Consider the following 24,805-nt stretch of genomic DNA (forward strand, 5'->3'; position numbering starts at 1 on the left):
AATCATCACCCACCCCTGGTGTAACCAGTGTCGCCCCATCAGCCAGGATCCCCGCAGGCTGGCACAAGCAATGCAACCCCTGCCCCCCTGCTTGCACCTCAGCAGTCCCAGGCCAGCCCTTAGGTCCTGCAGCCCTAGAGGCAACAAAGCCTAGTACCAGCTCTGGTTCCACCCCCTGCCCTCCACTCCCCCCACAGCCACACAGGCCTCAGCCTGGGTCAGGCTGCTTTGAACCCAGCCAAAAGCCCCACCCTGCCTAGCATTCAGCATGAGCTGCCTGGTGCCGGGCTCCCTCAGCTGGCAGCAGCTGGAGGCGTCTGCGGGAAGGGGTGCTGTCCCCCAAAGCAGTAGCTGCACCCGCTAGATGGGGTGAGCTCACCAAGGCGCCTGCAGCCACCGCTGTCACTGCGCTTCGGGCACAGAGAACACAGGCCCCTGGCGTTATTTTTGGTTTTTATTTGAAAAAAGCCTGTGGACTATCACAGTGTCGTTAGACAATATCAAACCTCACCAAGCAGCTCAGCTACTGCCACAGACGCAGCTGGCAGCTGCCTCGAGGCCAAGCTGTAAACATTCACGAGGGGATTCATAATGCCCGTAGCAGCAGGGAGGTAGGGCAGCCCTCTAACCCCCTCCTAGGAACAGAAACAAGTGCCTGCAGGCAGCAGGGCCAGGCGCACACCTCTCATGGGAGGAGCTGGAAGGAAACAGCCCCAGGGCAAAGGTCCAAGGTAAGCTGGTACGTGAACAGACACACACCAGGCTCCATGTGCTTAAGCACAGAACGGGAAGGCGAGCTCAGCCTGAAACCCCAGGCTTTGTTCTGCTCCTCCTGTGACAGCCCCAGGAACAGCATGTTCAGCTCAGCTCCCCGGGGCAGAGGGTGCAAAGCCTAGCGAAAGGGCAGGAAAGCAAACTCAGGCCCAGAGATCTCTGCAACTGGGCCTCCTGCCAGTGCAGCTCTTCCCAGGAACCTGGTGGGGACTGGCCTTAGCAGGGGCAGAGCCATTTCCTTAGTGCCTGGCCAGAGCCCCCCCGTTCCGATAGCTGCAGGGGGGGCGATATCGTTACAGCAACTCTGTCTGCCACTCAGCACTGGGACCCCGCTGCGCTGACGGTCACCTCCTTTCCCAGCATTGTTCAGTCGATGTGGGAGTTGGGTTTAGAGCCTGTGGGCAGCCAGGCAGATCAGAGGAAGGTTTGTCAAACTGCTGTGTCCGTGCCGTGCTTTGGGGGAATTAAAGGTCCATTCCACTTTGTACAGTCACCTAGGCAGAGATTTAGGGTGGGTGGGGGGAGCAGGCAGCTCCGTTAATGCCTGAGCCCGAGAGAACTCTGTTCTGGCACCGCTCTGTGGCGCTGGGGAGTCACGGGAGACAAAGGGAGCAGCTACAAGAGGCTTTTCTGGCAGCCACTTGTCTGAAGGTGGCAGGGTGGAGGATGAATGCCGGGTGAGGAACGAAGGCCCCGTCCCTGCTTAGCATGGAGACTGGACACAATCCCCACTGGCAGCCCCGGCCACATACAGCAGCATGGGACTGTGTTTGCCTTCCCTGTCCCCTCCCCCTCGAAGCTATAAAGAGCCAGGCGGGCTGGGGCAGGGAGCCAGGCGGGCTGGGGCAGGGAGCCAGGCTGTTGGGCCCAGCCTAGGCCGGAGATCTCACGTGCTGCAAACGGGCCAAGGCTGAAGGGCGGTGCTTGGATGGAGGCGGGGCTCCGGAAAGGGGGCAGCTGGGAACAGGAAAGCGCATTAAGGGGAGAGGGAAACAGCAGCTAAACTACGTTGGTGTCAGCCAGGTCCTTCAGTGTCACAGTACGATCCCAGGGCCCTGCCTGGTCAAGGCAGCTCTGCGCTGATGAGGAGTGTGAAGAGAAACATGGGGGGGGGACAGGTGCTGCTCAGCGTGTCTCATGTTTCCAGAAAACCCATCCACCTCTGTAAACAGGCCATGCCCTGGGAAGGGGACTGCAGCATTCAGCCCAGCCCAGCCCAGCTGCAATTTCTTCACCGCTCGCAGGCAGGCCGAAGTGGGGAGGGAAGGGAACAGTCCAGCTACATCCTGCCCTCCAGCTGAGGGTGTTCGATCGGGATTCTTAGTCCCGAACCCTCCTGGGTTCAAGGGGAAGGAGTGGGCTGGCTCCAGGAGCCTGCTAGCTGCTCCCTTGTGCACTTCAAGCCAACAAACCAACCAAAACTTGTTACCCCTGGTGGGGTGACAAGGAAAATCTTTTCTATACTGAGTGTAACTGATGCAGGGATGTGTGCCTGAGTCTGCAGGCAGCCTGGAACAGTACCTCAGAGCCGGGAACTGTCCCATGCATCTGACTGGGGTGTTAACCCCAAAACTTAATTATGTCAGTTGAAGTGTAAACATTGACTATTTCATCGCTACTTCGAACACGAGAGAGGGGGGCTATCGTGCTATGAGGATCTGCACAGCTCCTGCAAATAGGGTCTTGGTGTCATGAGTGGTTGAAGCTTGGGACAGTACCATCACGGACATTGAAGCTAGCCCAGTGCTGGAGGGAGGGGTTAGGCACATGAGGGAATAGCCTCTGAGTGGTCCCTGTGCCCCTTAGATGCCAACAGGAGTGTTAAACAGCAATACACAGTCCTCTTCAGAAAGCAGCCAGCATTCAGCCGTGTCATGCAATGGGCTGAATACTGTACAGCTGCAGCGATAGCACTTGGAGGGAGGAGAAAACCTTGGAGTACGGTGCTCCCCCAGCCACGAGTGAAATGAATCGAGAAGACTTGCATGGTGCCCCGCTCGGTTTCCAAGGCAGAAGGGCAGCAGCATACCCAAGACAGAGATGCTGTCCAGTCACAACCCAGGGCACAGATGTGGGGCGATGCCAGAGCTCTGCAAGAGAGGCCTGGGACAGGCTCTGGTATCAGACAGGGATCAGTTCAGGTGCTTTGCTAGCACCTCCGGACTTATCACAAATGAGGCGCAGCATCTCCAAGGAGCAAGGGACCCAATGAGACCTAGGCAGAGGTCACGGCCCCATAGGAACCCACAATCAGTCTAGGCCCCATGGAGGCTCAGACCTGGTGTCTGAACTAGGCTGGCTGGGGCTGCTTTTGCAGTGGTGTCCCTGCCCAGCCCCTCCCCAGAGGCCTGGCCTGGGGTGTGGGAGGTCAGCTGGGGGGCTAGATGAAGGTGGAGTCCAGCTGGCTTGTTTCATGGTTATTTCGGGCCCGTGCCTCAAACAGCTGCTTGATCAGGGCAGATTTCTCCTGCTCCAGCTGGGTGATCCGCTCGCTCTTCTCAGTCACTTCCTGCACAGGACGGAGGCAGAGCCCTGGTGAGTGGGGAACACTCCCTGGGGGCAGCAAGCCCTCCCCAGGGTCCTGCCCCTCCCCAGACACCCCGGACGACCGGCTGGATCTCCTCAACTCCAGGCAGTTTCAGTTGGCCAGAGCAAACTCCAAAGCCCTGACTGCAGCCCCTGGTCGCCAGTCCCCGCTTAGCCTGTCTACAAGGCATGTCACACGATGGGTTCACCTGCCCCCTCCCTCCCAGCCCATTTCACAGAGGCCAGAGCTGCCAGCTGGCACCCGGCGTCCCCCCTCCACCAGCCTCAGTGAGACGGATTCCAGTGGCTGAAGTGCTCAATTCCCTGAGCCGTCCAGGCCCCTGGTGGTGAGGTGGCAGAACCAGAAGAGGACACCGCTCAGCAGCCTCATTTAATTGGGGGGCTCCGAGTACGTTTGCTGTGCAGGGTTCCCCTCTCACCTCTGCGCTTCTCTAAGGCCTGGGTCCCACTCCCACAGCCATCCTCTCTCCCCCACCCCGCTAACCTCCTCCCCCAAGATCCCGTCCCTCTGGCTCCGCCTGCCACAGGGGCTGGCTCCCGGCTCCCCTGCCCTTCCTTTGGCCCCAGTTCCAAGCTCCTGACCCCCTCCCGGTGGGGGGGCTCCCCCACCCCCTCACCTTGGTGAGAAGCCGGTTCTGCTCCTTCAGCATAGTGATGGCTTGCTGGGACCCTGCCGGGGCAGCAGGGACCTGTCTGCTCAGCGCCGACGCGGAGGAGTTCAGAGGCTGGGAAGAAGAGGGAGTTAATCGTTCTGCAGCCTGTCCCCACTAGCTTCCTGCTTCCCCAGCCTCAGGCCAGCGCTGGGCTCTCCATGTAGATCACCCGCCACAGCCCTCCTCCCGCCGGCCTCCCGCCTCGCTGACCTGTCTCCGCTAGGTGCATGTCGGCCTGGCGTGTCAATACACACGCTCAGCCTGCAGAGGGCACTGCGAGCTCACGGCTTAACCCACGGCGAGTTGGGGGGAAGCAGGTGCCAATGGACTCAGCTCACCAGCCGAGAGCTCATCCCTCAGCCCCAATCCTCTGCACCAGGGTTTCCTCAAGCTGTGCAGCCCTCCCGCTCCTCGCCCCCACCCCAGAACCAGGGGGCTACTGGCCTGAGAGCAGTGGAAAGAGTCACGTTCAGATGTTCGGCAGCAAAGAGGGAGGAGAGGAAAAGAAACTGGCCATGACGTGACAGGTGCAGCGGCTGGGTTACATCCTCACCCCTTCTCCCAGGGGCACAGGGCTTCCCATTCCTGAGACGTCTGCAGCCCGCCCCCACAGCACTGATCTCACTGGGTCCCTTTGCAACCTGGGTCTGTCCTTCCCCAGCATGGAGACTTTGTTTTAACATGCCGGAGAGTCACTGCTCATTCCCTGGGACCAGAGGAATTACCCGACTGTATCAGGCCAGGGGTCCATCTAGCCCAGTGGCCTGTCTCTGACAGCAGCCAGACCCAGCGGAAGGGGCTGGAGCTCTGAAGGAGGCAGGGTTATAGTTCTGCAGGATTCAGGAAGGGGTTAGCCGGTATGTAGATAATTAGAACATGCAGAAGTGCTTCACCCCTGTGACCACCTACAAGCGTCCCATGACCAGGTGGGCTCTAAACACTTGCTAGGTTAGAGCCAAGAGTCTCCAGGCACCTGCTCTTGTCTCTCAGCTGAGGGACCAGGCATTCCTACAGGGCCTTAATAACTCTCTTTCTGGTCTGGTGTCCCTCTTTATACACTGCTCCCATTGACCTAATGGAGAGCAATACAAACGGCCAGCCCTGGCAGCAGGGGCACTGGTGCTACCAGGACAGCGCTCTCACCTTCCCCGAGGCGGACAGGAGCTCTCCGAGGCAGCGGTTCACTTCCTGCAGCTTGGGTAGAAGGCGACACAGGTGGCTTTGGTTCCCCTCCAGGAAGAAGTCCTGGAAGAAGCAGAGTGGGAAGGTGGAATGAGGAGCCAGTTCTCCAATACTTCATGCTGCTGCGATGGGCAAGCAGAGACAACCCAAGAGCTCGCTGGCCTTCATCGTAACTCCATGGGACTCCTCTATCAGGACCCAGCCTGGCTGGCAGACTGGGCGGGTGGAAGGGAATATTCCAGCCAATGCTGACTTTAGACTGGGGTGGGATGTGCATTTCTCCAGAGAGCCCAGGAGGGTGCATGCCAAGGAGGCTGCTGGGGCTCATCTCCATTTACAAAACCATCCTGGCCCAGCCACATCTCTCTCCTGCTCTGAAACGTTGGACCAATGCCGGATGCGTCAGAGGAGGGTGATGGGATAAGCACATGACCTAGCCAGCTGGGCAAGGAGGCATAGGTATGTGTATGCACACAGGGAGTGAGGAATCCTTCCTGGATGCCACAGAATTGATCCCCTTCATTATCTCCCATCTGCAGAGCTACCAGGGTGATTAATGATCATTAAGGCCCAGATCCTCAGAGGTATTTAGGCTCCTAACTCCCACTGAAATGAATGAAGTTACAGGCCTAAATCCCTTTGCAGATCTGGGCCTAAGAGATTCGGACCCTTCTCCAAAAAGAAAACAATCCACTGAGCATCCCACTGCCTTTTTGGGTACTGTTTTGCCAGGGTGGAAGCAGGAGTGATGCCACTGAGGCCAGAAGAGTCACTCCTGCTGGCACAAGGGATGAGCTGAGCCTGCGATTAAGTCCCACAGGGTAGCTCCACGCTGGACAAAGCGGAGTTCTCTATAACAGGCCAGGCAGCTTCTCGGCTCATTTGTGGGACAAGGTAAGAAAGAGGGGGAAGAGAAGTGACCTGTCATATGTCTCTTCCCCTTCACAGGTTAAGTGATCCCAGCTACCCTGACCCCTCCACACGTGTAAGTCCCACATGTACCCACTCCCCCCATCCCCTTCACAGCCCACCTCCGCTGACTGCAGTGGGAACAGAGTGTCAGTGCCGGGTGCTTCTACAGATCTCACCCCGTGTCTCCATTAGATCGTTAAGGGGAAGTGATATTAGAACTTGAGGTCTTTCCCGTCTCTGGTTTTAACCAGTCCTTTATCCAGTCCCCCCAGGCAGGGCACTCAAAGGCGAGACGGTCCCTGGAGAGCCCCACACTCACGTTGGTGGTTTTGTTTTTCCCCAGGTGTTTCTGGCGCTCCTGCACTGTCTGGATCTGCTGGTGGTACCATTCCCGGGCGTGCTCCACCATCTCCAGCCCCTGGAGCAGGAAGTCCTTCTCCTGCTCCAGCTCCTTCATTTGCTTCAGCTGCAAGACACAAAACCCAGGAACTTTAATACCCTCTCCATCCAACCCTATGGGAAACCAATCACAGCTCCTGCCCTCCTGAGAATGGGTCCTGAACCCAGGGCTGGGAGTCCCCAGAAAGCTGCCGCATCCTGGCCTCTACCCAATGGCTACTGAACCCACCTGGACTGAGAAGCTGCTAGGGCGATAGCCCCAGCCAGGGCACCACCCACAGGAGCTCTGATTGGAGGATCACCTGGCTCCACTGATTGGTCCAACTACACTATTTAAGCCAAGAGGAGGAACAGGAAGTTTGTCTGAGCAACAAGGTGGATTCCTGTTGTGGCTGCATTGGACCCTGCTTGTGCCTGACTGCTGCACCCACCCCTGTTCCTGCCTTTCTGCTGTCTTCACTCCTGTTCCCACCGTGCTTGCGCCTTGCCTCTCCTCCTGCCTTATGCCTCACCTCCAGGCCTGGCTCTGACCCCGGCCTCTGCCTTCCGACCTTGACTCCTGCATCTGACCTCAGCTGCATCGGACCTCAGCTTCGGACTCTGGCTTGGCCCCTGAGCCTTGGCTTCATTCCCCAACCTGTACGCCTGCTCTGCCTTTAGATCTAGCCACCTACATCCTGGTCCATAACACCATCCATCCATCCCTGGAGCGAACCGAGGCCACGTGTTCAGAGAAACAGTCCTGCCAGTCTCTGTTCTGGAGCCAGCCAGGAGTGACCTAATCCAAAGCTCAAGTCACTTTGCTTTGGGTCCAGTTCATGACCACATCAAGCACAGAGGAGATGCTCAACCTCTAGCCATGGCACATGCAGGAATTCAGTTACCAGCTGCAGACCCTGGCAAGGACCAGACAGGTGAAAGGTGGCTTATCCCCTTGTGGCAGCTTTAGAAAAGCAGGAGCAAAAAGTTCGGTTTCCTTTAGGGAGAGAGCTGCCAGATCTGGGCATCCTGACATCAGCTGATGAGCGAAGGGATGGAAAGCTTGTCTCTGCCCCCTCCCCCCTTCTCATGACCCTGGCATCCCGTCAACCTGCACATTCAGCTATAACCAGCCTTCAAGAGGATGTAGAATTAGAACAGACATGGAGACCCGTAGCCTAACTGGAGCATGGGGCTTCTTTACGGTGGAATATGAAGCTTGGTTCCAATCAGATGCTCTGGGGTGGGGATCACTCATGGGAGCCTCCTTTCTCAGCAAGTCTAGGTGTCCCTTTACCACTGCACCATACTGGCATCCAAGAGACTAGCTAGATCAGAATTGCATGGACATGGTTGTCTGGTCAGACACACAAAAAGCCCCTTTACTCAGCTTATAGACCTGTAGGACGGGAAAGGATCTCAAGAGGTCACCTAGTCCAGTCCCCTGCACTCATGGCAGGACTAAGTATTATCTTTCATGTATTATGTTTCAATGTCCTTTGAGTTTTTCCTAATGGGAGGTGGAGACCATGACACACCAGTCCAATCCATCATGCCGCTGCTGCAAATCCAGAGGAAGACAGACAACCAGAGAGCAGATCCATACTCAGATCGCTACTACTCGGAAGGTTCTTGCTCCATGGGAAGCAGGTTTCTCAGCTAGATTGAATCAAGTGCAGGTCATGGTAGAGTCTCCCCTCCGAACACCCTTCCTTCCTTCTTCCCCCCAGGCTGCAGCTCCCACCCTGCCCCACATTAGATCAGTCCTGTTGCTCTGTTATAAATAGTGGCTTCATGGGTTAGGTCAATAGGATATTTCCTCCTCTGAGCTGCAATTAAGCATTTCCCTGATCACTCTGCAGGAACCTGAAGTTTAGCCTCCAGTCCTTGATGCTGGATCTCAGATACTCCAGAGCTCTACACTGCAGTGTTCAGAGGTGTTTAAGGGAGTTAGGTGCCAAATTCACAGGCTCCTTTGAAAACCCCTGGTCATTTAACCCAACATCTTCTAGCTTTGGTGCCTAAAGCAGCCACCTTACAGAAGTTTAAGGCTGCGAGCTCACACTGTGTGGAACGTTTATTATTGGCAAAGAACAGCAGAGTGAAACACACATACTAGAAACCTAGGAAATGCAGGGTTAAGTTCTCCTCTATCCAATCAGGCACTGACTCACACACTGATAACTGCCATAACCTTAACCCTGCCCCAACCAAACAATATTCTCAGAACAGAGCAGAAAGCATTGCACATTGTTCTACTTTGTTTGGGCTTAACGAGGGCTATTAATTATCTGCTATCAGGAGGCGGGTGGTGCAATGTGGGCTTAGTTTGGGGGGGGGCAGGAGACATCTTGCCCCCCAAACTGCAAGTGTCAGGTAGGCATGGAATTTGCTCCCTCCCTTCCCGGCCACGCCCCCCCCCCGCATGCAGAGTCCCATCGGCCTGGCTTGAGCTGCCCCACCACATCCAGAAGTCAAACTATGCCATCAGGACACCAGTAGAAGGCTAACGGCATATTGAGCCGCATTAGTAGGAGGAGCGTTGCCAGCAGATCAAGGGATGTGATTATTTCCCTCTATTCAGCACTGGTGAGGCCACACTTGGAGCATTGAGTCTAGTTTTGGGCCCCCCACTACAGAAATGATGTGGACAAATTTGAAAGAGTCCAGTGGAGGGCAACGAAAATGATCAGGGGGCTGGGGCACATGACTTATGAGGAGAGGCTGAGGGAACTGGGGTTATTTAGTCTGCAGAAGAGAAGAGTGAGGGGGGATTTGATAGCTGCTTTCAACTACCTGAAGGGGGGTTCCAAAGAGGATGGATCTAGACTGTTCTCAGTGGCGGCAGATCACAGAACAAGGAGTAATGGTCTCAAGTTGCAGTGGGGGAGGTCTAGGTTGGATATTAGGACAAACTTTTTCACTAGTAGGGTGGTGAAGCACTGGAATGGGTTACCTAGGGAGGTAGTGGAATCTCCATCCTTAGAGGATTTTAAGGCCCGGCTTGGCAAAGCCCTGGCTGGGGTGATTTAGTTGGGGTTGGTTCTGGTTTGAGAAGGGGGTTAGACTAGATTCCTGAGATTAGGGTTGGAAGAGACCTATGATTCTCTGACTAAAGCTCAGAGCTATACATCTTCCTGTCAAATCAAGTTTAGGTTCTTTCATTTCTGGAGCACCCACTAACTGGAGACAATGCAAGGCTTCAGCAATGTGGGCTAGACACCTATGTGCTAACCTGGGACCTGATTTGTGACTCTGGGAAACACTTCGCCTCCCTGTGCCTGTTTCCCCATCTGTAAAATGAGAAGAATGATACTTCTCTCCCTGTTGAAAGATATTTGAGATTCACTGATGAAAAGTACTACTGTTGTTATCTATTTAGACTGATACCTAACACAATCAGAGGGGTAGCCGTGTTAGTCTGGAGTCCCTTGCATCCGACAAGTGGGTATTCACCCAACGAAAGCTCATGCTCCAAAACATCTGTTAGTCTATAAGGTGCCACAGGACTCTCTGCTGCTTTTACCTAACACAATGGGGTCCTGAGACAAGTGAGGGCCTACAAGTGCTCCCCTAACACAAATAAATAAAAAGCACTTTGAGATGCTTGGAAAAAAGCTTCTATAGCTGTTTACAGCAGCCCTAATACAAACAAGAGACACAAGCAACTGCATGTTTAAAACCACTGCAGGAAGTGATTGAGTCCACGTCTAAGGAGCAACAGCAAGAATTATTAAAAAGCCATTACTAAAAAATCCTATTCAAACGGCCACATCATGATGAAGCTAAACACACAAAATCCCCTCTTCTCCAGGCTGCACCCCGCCTGCAACACAACCCAGAGCCCACACCTTTCTCTGGGCTTAGCTTTTTCAAACACAAGATGAGTTTGCAATTCAAACGTTGACCTGCCAAGCCTGTGAACCAAGCACAGCAGAGCAGGAGACGACTGCCAGTATCCAGGAATTTCAATATTACTGAGGGGAGAAAGCAAGTTTAGACACCACTGAGCGCTGCTCACGCTTCTCACATAGCGGGTGTATAGCCGGCTCGCGTAATAAGAGGGACTCAGCTCATAATCCTAGAGGCCACTCGCATGCATTTCACTTCTTTAAAAGAGGGACAGACTGGAGGTCTATCAGCCTTCCTAATGCTTCATGCAGCCTGCCAGGCACCCGCAGCCACAGCAATCCCTTGCAAGCCATGCTAGTCACAACCTGAGCCCGCCAAAGCTGATCTCTTCCCTTCCCCTTTCAGGTGACAGATTGCCCGGGACATACCCACAGGAAGAACTGCAGAGCCTTCGAGCTGCACAGGCTGCTGCTCAGAGGAACGAAGAGGGTGCTGTATGTCGTGAGGACGCCCATCCAGCTGTGTCCGCAGCCTGGCACCGAATGCCCTGCCCTGCCCTGGGCCCGGCCAGTTACCACGGTGACCGGAGGAAAGGACAACATGCCACTCGCGGGTGGGACAATGGCATCTCTGCTCGGCGAGCGGATGGAAGGCATCTAGTCAGCTGGCAAGGGAGGAGGGTGGGTTACAGATGCTGGTGGAGGCAGCTTCCAGGATGGGAGGAAGACGCCGGGGGTTCCTTTCACTCGAGTAGGGATGGCCTGGACGGGGGGAGCACTTCAGCCCAGGATGCTCACGAATGAACGAGCTTAACCTCTCGTAAAAAGCCTCGCCCCAGCTGCAGAGAAGCCACAGGGGAAATAGGCCGATCAATGGGCTCAGTGAAAGACAAGCCAGCCGGATACACGCTGTCCTGGGGCCACTGCACAACCACTCCCAGCACACACAAGCGAGAGGGGTCAACTACACTCCATTTGCCCACTGCTGGGGCACAAGCGGGCTGCAGCATGGTGCTTGGGAGTCAGAGAGGGCTCTGGTGTCCCAAGGAATCAGTATTCCGAGACGGGACTGATCAGGAATAACCACCCTCTGCCCAAGACTCCCAAAGCACTTTACGGCCTCGAGAGAGAGAGGAGAGGAAGGCTGGTCCAGGGGTTAGAGCACGAGTCTGGGCCATGGGAGATCTGCATTCAATTCCTGCTCTACCACAAGCATCCTGGGTCATGCTGGGTAAGCCACTTAGTTTGTCTGGCTCAGTTCCCCACCTGTCAAATGGGCATAATAGCCCTGCCCTGCCTCCCAGGATCAAGAGAGTAAAGCCGGTGAGGAGCTCAGACTACGGCCCTGGCGGCCAGAGAAGTACCCCACACAGACCGAACACCCCCGAGCAGTCGGTCAGTGTCATTACCACCATGCTCCAGATGGGGAAAGTGAGCCCAGACCGGGGAAGGGACTCGCCCGCGATCCTACAGACAGGAATTGAACCCGATCTGCAGAGTCCCCGGCCAGCTCCTGACCCACAAGCCCAGCCCACCTCGCTTCTCCAGCTGCGCCTATTAGCAAATGTTAAGGCGTAGCGCTGAAGTCAGTGATTGCCATCCACAATGCTGACCGCTGCAGAGAGCTGGGGGTATGGGAGTTCCCCTTAGCTGACTCCTATCCGAGTAAGGGCCCCTCCCCATCTCAAAAGCAGCAACCCAGAGCATCCAATCTGGCCGAATGGAGGCAGAACACCGCTTTCCTGAGGCACCTATTATTCCCCTGCAAGCGCAGGCCCTGCTCCAGATCCCACAGTGAGCCAAGGGGATTAATTCTCAGCACTGCTGCGGCTTGCTTTGGCAAATGAGCTCTTAATTCGTGTGTGTGCAAAGCCCCCACTAACCCCTGGGGAGGACCAGGCCAGGAATCAGAGCGTGTTATGTGGCCGGAAGCCGCTGTGCCGACAATCAATGCTGCACAAAGGCAGCCCACGTGCCCTGTCAGCTCCGTTCAAATCGGGGGCAGGGCTGGGGGAAGAAGAGAGAGATATTGGCATTTGAGAAAGGAAAGGAAAGAACCAGTGCAGCCGGGCAGCGCGCGTAGGATAAAATAATGCAAATTACATTGCATGCAAGATACAGGAAAGGCAGGAGCTTCCATTAACGTTACTAATTCAAACTGCCCATAGGCAGGATTTTGGATCCTGAGCCGCGTGGATGAGCGGATAATATCATGAGTACTTTGCTCTCTCTCTATGCAAGGTACTGCTATTGCACACCATGGCTCTCCAGGGGCCGATTCTCCTGCTCTGGGGCCATGGAGAGGGGACAGGCTCCCTGGCCTCCGTGCATATTAGCAACTAACTTACCACCGACAAAAGGTCTCTTGGGGATCTTATGCCAGCTGAGGATCAGGCATAATGGACCTCTGCTCCACCCCTTCCCCACCACCCCAGCAGTGGCTGAGACAGGAGATGGAGAATTTCTCCGCTGCGGAAGACTCTCTACCACCAGCCATCTACAGAGGTTTTAGTGCAAAGCGAACTTAATACATTACATCGGGGTAGGCAACCTATGGCATGTGTGCCGAAGGCGGCACGCGAGCTGATTTTCAGTGGCATTCACACTGCCCGGGGCTGGGGGGGGCTCTGCATTTTAATTTAATTTTAAATGAAGCTTCTTAAACATTTTAACAATCTTATTTACTTTACATACAACAATAGTTTAGTTATATATTATAGACTTATAGAAAGAGACCTGCTAAAAACGTTAAAAATGTATGACTGGCACGCGAAACCTTAGAGTGAATAAATGAAGACTCGGCTCAGCACTTCTGAAAGGTTGCTGACCCCTGCATTACATGATCCAGCCCCTAGAGTTTGCCCTGATCCTCAAGTGACATGGGCCCTGTCAGATCCTCCTGCACCAGCAGAGTACAACTGAGCCTGTACCATATGCCTTTGCATTTAATTTTTCTGGTATGTTTGCAAAGAAAAAGACTAAAACATTAATCTCTGCTCTGAAGTCCCCATGCTCTGCCACAGCATTTAGAAGTCAAAGGAGCATTTAACTCTGCAGAGACGCAGCAGTACAAACCTACCTGTTTGATTATCACACTAGAGCATGAGGCGTTTACAGGCTACCTAGCATCCTTGACTGTTCCTTTTGCATATGTTGCAGGATCGAGAGTGATTTGTAAGAGACTGTGCAGTGATGCAATACAAGAAATATCAGACTCTCTCACTAATACCCCACAAGCCCCAAGTTCATGCTGCCCCATAGGACAAGTGTAACCACAAAACACCAGGGTGGACCAAGAGAGAGACTGGACAGCTCTCCTTCCAGTACACCCACCAGGCAGCAAACAACACATAGGACAGCAGAGCTCCTAGTGGTTGCAGCTACTCCTGGCAGGAATGACAGTGGCTGGGAAACCAGGACAGAGTTGCTCCCCTACCATGCCATAGTCCACCCCGTTGGTGATGGTGTGTCTCCGGTGCTCACCGCGACCTCTCTCATGCCGCTGATTGTCCGCCACTCCTGTGCAACTGCCCTCGCCATGGGACTGTCCTGTGGGCTTCCCATCGGCACCTGCAACGGAGGAAGGACATGCACATTTTGAAGAAGGCACCATGCAGGGACATACACCCAACACAAGAGGATCGGAGGATTTCTCCATATATTCTAGATGCTTTAAAAAAAAAAATACAATTTAAGAACACCCTTTTAACCCATTAAAGTCCTGGCTGAGCACCAAGATGAGTCTCAGGTTGGGATTTCAGCCTTGCTCTGGCAGCCACTCACCTCGCCATGCCTGGGTATTGCAGAGACCTCAGATGAGCACATGACCTTTTCCCCCCCAGCATGTGCTGCAACACATACACAGCTTACACCCCAGTTACTCCCACGGGGCAGGACCTCACGGGTGCAAGTCAGGGAAAGCGGAGGGCCAGGCCCACCAGTGAGCGGCCAATGCTCACATTTGTATTAAGAGCCAATGCTGGAGGAGAACGTAACACTCTCACCTCTACTTTCTCTAAGCCGGGGAGGTGGGGCTGAGTGGAGAATTAATCACAGCTCCCATTAGCTGCAGCAATAACAGGTGTAGCAACTTAAGAAGTCAGCCCCACATTGGAGAGGGTGGGGAATAGGGTGACCAGATGTCCCGATTTTATACAAAGAGTCCCAATATTTGGGACTTTGTCTTATAAAAGCTCCCATTACCCCCCAACCTCCCCAATCCCAATTTTTCACACTTGCTATCTGGTCACCCTAGTGGGGAATGAACGAAGAGTATATCGGCCAGCTCACTGCAGGGGAAAGGAGCCCTCACCTCACCATCTATGCCTGGCCCTTCCACCAGCACTCATGCAAATCCAACCTCGAGCTCTTCCAGGCACCAAGAACAAACATATTTGACCCTGGTATGGAACCACCTTAGGGGAGATCAGATGCTGGACATCACCTCCTCCCAGAACCCAAACCCTCAGCTACCCACACGGCAAAGGACAATCCTTGTCGCATCAGCAGAGTGAGCAGCCCATGTTGCCAGTCGGATGGGCAAACAAGACCCACCAAGGTTCTCCTGGAAGAGTCTGTTAAGAAGCAGAGCTTGGCAGATAACTATCAGCATTCACATCCCTGAGTGCCCGAACACAGACCCCTGGCCTGCTTAGGGGCCTTGTCACATTTAGTCTGCCAGTGACTCTGAAGCAGGTCGACCCTTCCCCATTTTGCCACATGGCCTCCTGCGCTTGTACCCTGTAGCGGACAGCCAAGAGTCACCCCATTAAATTATACTGGCACCTTTGGTGATGGGTGCCCATTGTTCGTTATGCAAAGGTGCTGCTTGGGGGCGCAGGGAGGAGGGGAATCCACTCTGGATTCCACAAGTGACCTGCTGGGCACACTGGATCAGAGCTTGAGACTTTCCTTTGGTGGAGCCACACCAGGCACGGGGAGACAGGAAGGTTCAGTTTCTTTCTGGTCGACACTTGGGTCAGGTGCATTCAGTACGAAAAGCTACATTTACGTGTGCTCCTGCCTCACAGCAGGATTCCTGCAACCCCTCTCGGTCGGTCACCATGGCCAAAGCGATCCCAAGACCTGGGCTGCCCTGCCCACTGGCCTCAATGGCTGGAAACAACCAATCCACCAGCACACGCTAGGGAGAGTGGGCAGGGCGGGGCCTTCAGAAAAAGTTGTGTAGGGTAGATTAGAGCAAGGACATGCCACTGGCTCCACCTGATCCGAGAGGTGGGTCAATCCAGGGGTGTGTGGGTCAGCTGTACACATGGGACTCAAGGGGCTTATAAAGTAGGGCCCCCATTTGATTTCACGAGGGCCAGGACAGACTTTGGTGCCCATCCCCTGTAAAGGGCAGGCTGCTTCCAGCCCAACACTGCATTTGTCACCACCTGGCTAGTTAGACCCTGAATGACTCCCGCTGCCTAGTGCTCTCCTGGTTTGTGCTGCCAGCCCTTCTACTCTCCATGCAAAGTCACTGGCAACAACACAACTGCTGTGCTCCGGGCTGCTATGCATTTGTTCAACACCAGACGTTTGCCTCTTCCCTGCCTTGGCTCCTGAGATCCGTGATCCCCTCCCCAGCCAGCCCAGGGAGCACTCCAGGCCACCCCCAAGCTCTCACGTGATCTTCCAGAGCAGCAGGCAGTGGCGGCTGCTGCTATCTGCCACTGGGTCAGCACAGAGACCAGCTCCTGGATGTATGGAGACAGAGCTTTCAATGGGCTTCCCTCTCAGGGGAGCCACTTTGCATAGTGCTGGAGTCAGCTGTAAAGTTCATCCATATGATTTAATAGCAAACATACACACACACACACCCCTGACCCCGACGTGTGATCAGTGCCAAAGGAGCGAGATTAGCCCCAAGAGCACAAAGGAGTTTGCTTGTGCCCAGCATCCTGCAGTGAGGTGCTGAAGCCAGTGCCCATCTATCCAGGGCCCACCTGCTTCCTCACTCCTGCTTCTGCCCCATCCCCCCAATTTCCCCTGCTACCCACAGCAGACCCTCATGCCCCTCACCTTTGCACCTCCCGCCCACTTCATCGCTGCAGCTTGCCCTGCCTCTTGGCACACAGACCTGGAATCCAAGATTGCTCTTTCCTGGCCTGGCCTTCTGAGAGAAGGCAGCAGTGGGACAGGAACGAACAGCAGGGGGGAGCTACTCACATTAGGAGCCCCCACTGGGGAAGCAGGCTGGGAGTAAGATCAGAAGAAATTCCACCCTAGAATCCGGACCATGCTCTGTCTCTCAGTGGCCAGAGCCCACCCTCACATCCTCCTCCCCAGAACCCCCAGCAGAAGGTAGCCAGTTCCTTGGTGCCACCCACCTGAGGATTAGCTCCTCCTCCCATACGCAGATGTCAGAGCTCAATGTCCAGGTTCCCTAACCAGGAGAGGGGCTCTGTACTAAGCGAGGCCTTGCAACCCACCCTCCAGCTGTTGAATTGGACTCTCCTCCACCACGAGTTGTCTGAAACGCTGCCCCACAGTCACCACATGGAGAGGAAGCCAGGCCAAGCCAGTGCAGAGTTGTGACAGTCACCTGCTGAGCCTGGTCCAGGATTTATGATCAACTGAACAATGAGGCAGATGCAGTGATGGACTCCTGAGTTTTCCTAGTGTGTGAGACTTTCCCACCGCCGCTTCCACTCTATGAGAGCAGATTGCAGCTCTCTGGCAGGGGCGGATTAGCAACTCCCCTGTGAAGCACGTGCTGTTTAGTGTTCACGGCAGTGAAGGGCTGACAGCACCAGACCGAAAGGGGTAGAGCGGAGGCATGATCTGTGCAGAGGGCCTGCAGCTGTTTTAGCAATGCAATCCTGATCCAGAATGCCAGCTGCTGCTCGTTAATCCCCCCAGCAGAGTGTGTTGAGCACACAGAATGGGGCTGTGGGACTTTTCGAACTGTGAACACATCAGGTAGAGACTGAGCCACGACCACCAAACTCATGACTCGTGAGGCTGAATGGCTAGTGAATCATCAACAACTGCGCCAATCAGAGTTGACAAGGCACAGCTGGGAGGGGTCTTTGAAAAACCTTAAGCCCTTCTGCCAACAGCCTTTGGCTCCCTATGATACTGAAGGGGAATGTGCCAAACAATCTGAGAGGAACAAATCCCTCTCTAACGCTGTACGACGCACCTGCCACGCACACCAGGGCATCTCCTCCTTGCCAAGCAGAGGGAGTGTCCCCGACTGAAGGCAACCATGGTTTTCTTCATTAAACTAAGCCCCAAAGCATATATGGGAGCCCTCTAGGATGAAGAGCATCACAGAGGCAATGACCAACTACAGAGGCTTATGCTGCTTTTACAGGCTTGTGTCTACTACAGATTTGGACACTGTGCTGAGAGCGAAGACTCTGGATTTTAATTCCACCTGACCCTCTGACTCAGCGGGTAGCCCCAGGCAAGTCTGTGCGCCTGAGCTAGGCCCGATGAAAGACAGAAGATAAAGGAAGAATCATGCTAACACCCAGATGCTGCATGTGAGCCAGCGTTCCCTGGGGGGGAGGAATTAACTCATCAGCAGATGGAAGGGACCTGCTAGGCCATCCAGGCCCCTGCTCTGCCAGTGCAGCATCGCTCTCTGCAGAACATTTACAGGTGCCTTTTCCAATCCAGGTTCAAACAGGAACATGAGAACAGCAGCCCGGTATCTTGTCACCGGATGCCTCATGGTAGTTTTACACTTTCCCCTACCAGGCAATTATGCCATAAGCTGCCCAAGGGGGAAGTTTCTTCTTTACCCTTTGATGGTTAGCGTTCGGCTTGTGCAATAAAAGTTATAACAAAACACCCACCCACATAACTGCCCTGTTTCCATTTTCCTGCTTGTGCCCCCCTTCCCCCACCCCGAGCACTCAAGAGGGGCCACTACAACTGACAGGAGCTTCAGCACCCCGAGGACAAATCCCAGGTGAGTCATGAGCCGGGGAGGGATGAAGGATGGGCCAGTAGTTCAGGCACTAGCCTGAGATTCAGCAGCTTTGGGTTCAATCCCCTGCCCTGTCACAAACACATAAGAACGGCCCCCTGGGTCAGACCAAAGGTCCTTCTAACCCAGCATCCTGTCTTCTGACAGTGGCCAATGCCTGGTGCCCCAGAGAGAATGAACCGAACAGGGAATCATCAAGTGATCCATTCCCAGTTCCTGGCGAACAGGCTAGGGCCACCATCCCTGCCCATCCTGGCTAATAGCCATTGATGGACCTGTTCACCATGAACTTGTTTAGTTCTTTTTTGAACCCTGTTATAGTCCTTGTCTTCACAACATCCTCAGGCAATGAGTTCCACAGGTTGACTGTGCGTTGTATGAAAAAAAAACAAACACTTTTTTGTTTTAAACCTGCTACCTATTAATTTCATTTGGTGACCCCTAGTTTGTGAGTTATGGGAAGGAGTAAATAACACTTCCTTATTTACTCTCTTCACACCAGTCATGATTTTACAGATCTCTATTATATCCTCCCTTAGTCGTCTCTTTTCCAAGCTGAAAAGTCCCAATCTTATTAATCACTCCTCATATGGAAGCTGTTTCATACCCCTCATCATTTTTGTTGCCCTCTTCTGAACCTTTTCCAATTCCAATAGATCTTTTTTTGAGATGGGGCGACCACATCTGCACACAGTATTCAAGATGTGGGCGTACCATGGATTTATATAAAAGCATTATGATCCCCTCTGTCTTATCTATCCCTTTCTTATGTAAATATTTTTCATTAGTAGATCTCACCTCTTTTGCTAAGCGCTTTAAGTATCATTATCTCAATTTTACATATAGGAAAACTGAGGCACAGATCCCCTGTTCAGTGACTGTCAGCACAAGTTCTCATGTTCACTGGTGAGGGCTCAAAATTGGCTCGAAAGGCCAATAAATGGAGACTCAATCCTCTTGCCACATTTCATTTCTGCGGCAAGTTCTGAGTCGCACCTTTTCCACGGCTTACTGGAATTCAGAGCAGAACTCAGTTGCACTAGGACAAACATTCTCAGCTTGAGCTCCCAGTCTGTATCGATCTCTCTCCAATGAATTGTTGGATGCTTTGAGCCTCAGTTTCCTCTTTTCTATTATAGAAGAAACTTTCCCTCTGGCTAGTTATCCCATAATTGCCTACAAACACCAGGGTCTCTTACACCTTCCTCTGGGGCACCTGGTATGGGCCCCTGTAGGAGTAGGATGCTGGGCTAGATGGCCCGACCCAGTATAGCAATTTCTGCGTTCCTAGAAATGGAAATAATAAAAATGGTTGGCTTGTAAACAGTAACAGGGCACTTCTTAAACCAGGGGTTCTCAAACTGGGAGTCAGGACCCCTCAGGGGGTCATGAGGCTATTACACAGAGGAGTTGTAGGGTGACCAGATCACAAGAGTGAAATATCAGGACACACTGGGCGAGCGGGGGGGGAAGAGCCACAGGTGCACAGCCCCAACCGGAGCCATGAGAGGGGGCGCACAGCCCTAGGAAGCTGCAAGAGGGGTGTATGGCCCCTGCTGCAGCCCGCACCACAAGCTATGGGGCCAGGGGCACAGGGCTCCAGCTCCAGCCCGCACCACAAGCTATGGGGCCAGGGGCACAGGGCTCCAGCTCCAGCCCGCACCACAAGCTATGGGGCCAGGGGCACAGGGCTCCAGCTCCAGCCCGCACCACAAGCTATGGGGCCAGGGGCACAGGGCTCCGGCTCCAGCCCGCACCACAAGCTATGGGGCCAGGGGCACAGGGCTCCGGCTCCAGCCCGCACCACAAGCTATGGGGCCAGGGGCACAGGGCTCCAGCTCCAGCCCGCAGCAGAAGCCCCGGGGCCAGGGGTGCTGGATCCTGGTTGCAAAGTCAGACCCAATTGCAGGGCAGGGGAACAAAGGGTCGCAGTGCTAGCCCTGGCTCCAGCCCCAGCCGCAGTCACAGAGGGGAGGCCCACGGTCCTGCCTTCAGTGGCTGAAGCTGGGGCTGAAGGAACCCAAGTCACAGAGGTCTGGAATCAGGGAGTGTCACAGCCCCCCTGACTAATTATAGATTTAGCTGTACTCCATATTTAAACATACAGATTTATTTGTACACTAAACAGACAGGGGTAAAGGGCCGGGGTTTTTTATTCAGTCAATAAATCAGCTTCCCATTTCGCAAACCTCTCAGACATGCCAGAAGTCTAGTACTTCTTGGATGAAGAAGTATCGGGGGTAGCCGTGTTAGTCTGTATCTACAAAAACCAACAAGGAGTCTGGTGGCACCTTAAAGACTAACAGATTTATTTGGGCATAAGCTTTCATGGGTAAAAAAACCTCACTTATCCAGATGCATGGAGTGAAAGTTACAGCTGCAGGCATTATATACACTGACACATGAAGAGAAGGGAGTTACCTCGCAAGTGGAGAACCAGTGTTGGGCAGGACAGAGCCAGTGCAGCATGCAGAGACCCCCCTCGCTGCCTCTGTGCCTAGGGGGTGCACTGCCGGCTCCTGCCAGCAGGCAGGTGGCGGCTGCTGCCCCAGGAAGCGCCGCCAGCCCCGGGACTTCAGGTGCATACCATGAGCGATCCCCAATATTGGAACCAAGGGAAACCCAACCAATGTGTGGTCAGGACACGGAACAAATCTCTTAAAATCGGGACTGTCCCAGTAATATCGGGACATCTGGTCACCCTAAGGGGTCGCGAGCTGCCAACCTACACTCCAAACCCCGCTTTGCCTCCAGCATTTATAATGGTGTGAAATATATTTTAAAAAGTGTTTTTCCTTTATGGCGCAGGAGGTCACACTCAGAGGTTTGCTATGTGAAAGGGGGCACCAGTACAAAAATTTGAGAGCCACTGTCTTAAACTGTGATCCATGCATTACAGGAGGTATGCGGAGCACTTGCTGGTTCAGCAGTTCAATCGCACTAGAAGACAAGTACACATGGAATCTTTCCTAATGTTACACCAATTGCTTAAATGGAAAGTAATAGCAACAGGGATGTTATGTGATCACAAACAGAAGGGCAGGTGGCCTCAGCAGGCATGAATGGGGCTTGATCCACAAGATAAATCAGTCTGTGAAGATGAGGTTCCCACTATATAAAAAAAGTTGGAGAGTCTATGTTACCACCACACTTGTTATCAAACTTGACTCTGCAATTCGTTCAGTCACATTTGCTCAGCTAGCAGGGGGCCCTTTCACTGACACACAAGACATGGCGACCAGTCAGTAAACCTGAACTAACATCTGAACGGCTGCATTTCTAGCCACCAGGCTGATGTCACCAACATCACTTTAGGCAACAGAACAACTATGGGCACGTTAATGTTAAGCCCCTGATATTTCTGGTTCATCACTATAACAAGTCACCACATGATGAGGAATACAAGTTAAAGGTGCACCAGTGATTGCCTGGGAGCTGGAAACTGGAGTCAAGTATATACTGTGTAAGTAACGCAGTGCAGGGCCTGATCTGAAGTCCATAAAAAGAATTCCGCTGGCTTCATGGGCTTGCATCAGGCCCAGAAGAAGTGAATTTTTTGTTGCCTTACATCGGAGGGAGAAAGAGGTTTACACTGCTTGAAACCAGAGCGGCAGGTGTTGGCCCAGACACACCCTGGCCTTCTGCCACCACAACCGGAGCAATCCGGCAGCAGTGGCCCTTTTCATGATTTGAAATTATGAAATTGCTGAATTTCCACAGGTACCACAGCAGCAAACTTCCCCACCCCAGAGGAAGCATTTTCTTGATCTAAAAACCATCCAAAGGGTCAGATATTTCAAAGCCAATGACCAGATCAGAGCCCAGCAGAAAGTAACCTGAACCAAAGTCTTCAGGAAAAGCAGATGAGGCTGCAAGAGAGTGATGGCACGTATCCAGTAATCTGCACTCCATGTGAATACTGCAGTTACTCCTCCACATGATTCTGGGGAGCCAGGCTAGAGTCCATTGTACCCCTCAGCACCTCACTTTACCCACTCCCCCAGCCAACGTTCCCAGATTCATTCACACCCCTCAAAGGACCAGAACCGCCTCAGGCAGGGAAAAGAAGTTATATATTGAAGACCGTGGTGGGTTTTAAAACCCACAACATTCAATCACAATAAAATCTGGTGCATTTTTATTTTATTTTGGTTTTGTCAGAATGCAAGTTCTCAGAGACAGATGTCAGCTTGGCGGGGGTTGGGGGGCAGAAGAGAAAGGAGAGGAGCCAGGAAAAGAAGAAATAATAATCAGTTAAAAAAAATCATACAACTCCACCAGCACAACACAGACAATTGGTATCCACACAGCTGCACACTACTGTCCTTACTCTGGGGGAGCAGCACCTTTGGGCTAGAGTCGACTGTGATACTCTTGCTCACATAGAATCGTCACTGACATTCTGAGTAAGCCATTATTCAAGGGGCCAAGTAGTTTTCAGTGACCCTTATGAAAGGCCGACAAACTGGCCCTTCCTCTGCATGCAGTGCTGTTGGAGCCATGTCGGTCCCAGGATATTAGCGAGACAAGGCGGGTGAGGTCAGATCTTTGATGGGGCCAACTTCTCTTGTGAGAGAGACAAGCATCAGCATTTACCCACAGCTCTTCTTCAGGTCTCAGTGAAATCAATGGAGCTGGCTGCTACTCAACATGAGGACGGGTGGCAGAGCGTGGCCCGAGAGCAGGGGCCCCAAATCCTGCCACCTGTTTCTGTGTTTGTTGCCAATGTTGAGAGACACCCCTCCCCAAATTACTCCTTTTAATAAAAAAAAAAAAGTCTCTCAACTACAAGCTGTGTAGGCACAGGAGGAGAGAGCGGTCAGGCTGTGAGTTTCAGACCAGGGTGCTGCGAGGGCATTGATCGAGGCACGGGGTGGGGGCTAAGTTCCCTGTAAGCTGCACGGCCACGCAGCCGCCTATTTAGCACTCAAGGAACCCATCCAGGGACCTGCCACAGTTGGGGCTGCCCCCTCGATCTCCACCTAGCCTGGCCTCCAACCAGCCACGCCCAGGGCGACCCTTTCCCAGCCCAGACCTGCTTGGGCCGGGGGCGGGGCACCTATCTTGCAGCCCCAGCCCTCAGAGCTGCAGCCCCCACCCCCAACGCCCAGGTGCTGCTGTAGGGAGAGAGAGCTGGGGGAGTCCTCTCTCCCTGCCGTAGCACTTAAGCACCCTCCTGCACCCCCAACCCCCTCATCCCCAACCCCACTCCAGGGCCCACACCCCCAGCCAGAGTAGGGTGACCAGATGTCCTGATTTTATAGGGACAGTCCTGATTTTTGGATCTTTTCCTTATATAGGCTCCTATTACCCCCCACCCACTGTCCCGATTTTTCACATTTGCTGTCTGGTCGCCCTAAGCCAGAGCCTCACCCCCCCACACACCTCCCAACCCTCTGCCCCAGTCACACGTCACCTCCATATTGGTGCACACAACAAAATTCATTCCGCACCGGGGTGGGAAAAGTTGGGGGGAGCAGTGGGCCGGGTGCGAGCCGAAGGCTGGGAGAGGCAGGCAGCCTGCGCAGAAGCTGCCCACAGTGGGCTCTAGCCCCAGGAGCGGAGCGGGGCCGTGTGGGGAGGGGAAGCGGGTCTGGCTCAATCCAGCCAGCACCAGGGGCCCGGCGAGGCGCAGACACCTCCCACCCCGGCGCTGCGGATCTGCTGCCCGCGGACCGCCCCACCCGCACTCACCTCTGCTCCTGCCCCGGCTCTCCCCCTCGGCCCGGGGCGCGGGGGCTCCCGGCGGGCTGGGGATCTTCTCCATGCTCCGGGACGCGCTGCCGGCGAGCCCGCTCGAGCACCTGCCCTTCTCGGCCAGCGGCCTGGGCTCCCCTTGCCCTCGGCCCGGCCCGCCCTTGCCGTGGGGGTCGCATCCTCCCGGGGCCGGCCGGGTCGCTTTCCCCCCGTTCGCGGGGCTCAGCAGCGAGGCCCGGAGCCCCAGCACGAACCTCTCGAAGGTGAGGTAGCCGCTGGCCGGGGCCGCCTGCCGCAGCCCCTCCAGCACGCCGGGGGGGAGCTCCCGGGCTTCGGCCCCCCGCCAGCGGGACTCGATCTCCCGCAGGTGCACGTAGCCCCGCCGCCGGTCATCCAGGATGTCGAAGAGGGTCCGCAGGCTTTGCAGGAAGGCTCTGGGCAGCCCCTCCGTGCCGCAGGGCAGCGAGCGAGCCCCGCGCTCCGGAGCCATCGGGGCCCGGGGCAGCGGCGGGCTCGGCGCGCTGGAAATTGTTACACCGAGTTCCGCGGGGAACGCCGCCCGGCTCCGGGATTTTGTTTCTTTTTTTTTCTGAATGGGGGCACCCCTCTCGGTGACGGCACTTCATTAGCATTCTCCTTTCCCATTGGCTGGCGATGGGCAGCCCCGCAGGCCGATTGGCTGAGGAGGAAGCTGGCCGGTTTGATTTTCCAGCGCGGCAGGCCGGCCCTGCAGCTCGGTGTCATTTAAAACCTAACCCAGCCCAGAGAGCCCCCTACAATACAATGGGGCGCGGAGCCCCCCTCCAGCTGCCCTCTCCATCCCCCCCTTCATGCTGGGTTTCTCCTCCATGGGGGAAAGGCCGTGGGGA

At 54.5% G+C, this 24,805-nt stretch overlaps 1 protein-coding gene across 2 annotated transcripts; it reads right to left on the reverse strand.

Moving 5' to 3' along the window:
• Positions 1 to 365: 365 nt before the first annotated feature.
• Positions 366 to 24,508, reverse strand: SAPCD2 (suppressor APC domain containing 2). 2 transcript variants are annotated; one of them, XM_044992146.1, is made up of 6 exons: positions 23,934 to 24,508; positions 13,781 to 13,867; positions 6,388 to 6,534; positions 5,118 to 5,219; positions 3,939 to 4,046; positions 366 to 3,283 (listed from the first exon to the last, which is right to left on the reverse strand). In XM_044992146.1, the coding sequence occupies exons 1-6, from the start codon at positions 24,424 to 24,426 to the stop codon at positions 3,273 to 3,275; spliced, it is 948 nt and encodes a 315-aa protein (XP_044848081.1). In that variant the 5' UTR covers positions 24,427 to 24,508; the 3' UTR covers positions 366 to 3,272. The 2 variants fall into 2 exon arrangements, with proteins under 2 accessions (XP_044848081.1, XP_044848079.1); XM_044992144.1 differs by having other exon boundaries at positions 384 to 3,283; positions 13,734 to 13,867.
• Positions 24,509 to 24,805: the final 297 nt, after the last annotated feature.

The sequence above is a fragment of the Mauremys mutica genome, chromosome 18, assembly GCF_020497125.1.
Source record: "Mauremys mutica isolate MM-2020 ecotype Southern chromosome 18, ASM2049712v1, whole genome shotgun sequence".
NCBI classification, from domain to species: domain Eukaryota; kingdom Metazoa; phylum Chordata; order Testudines; family Geoemydidae; genus Mauremys; species Mauremys mutica.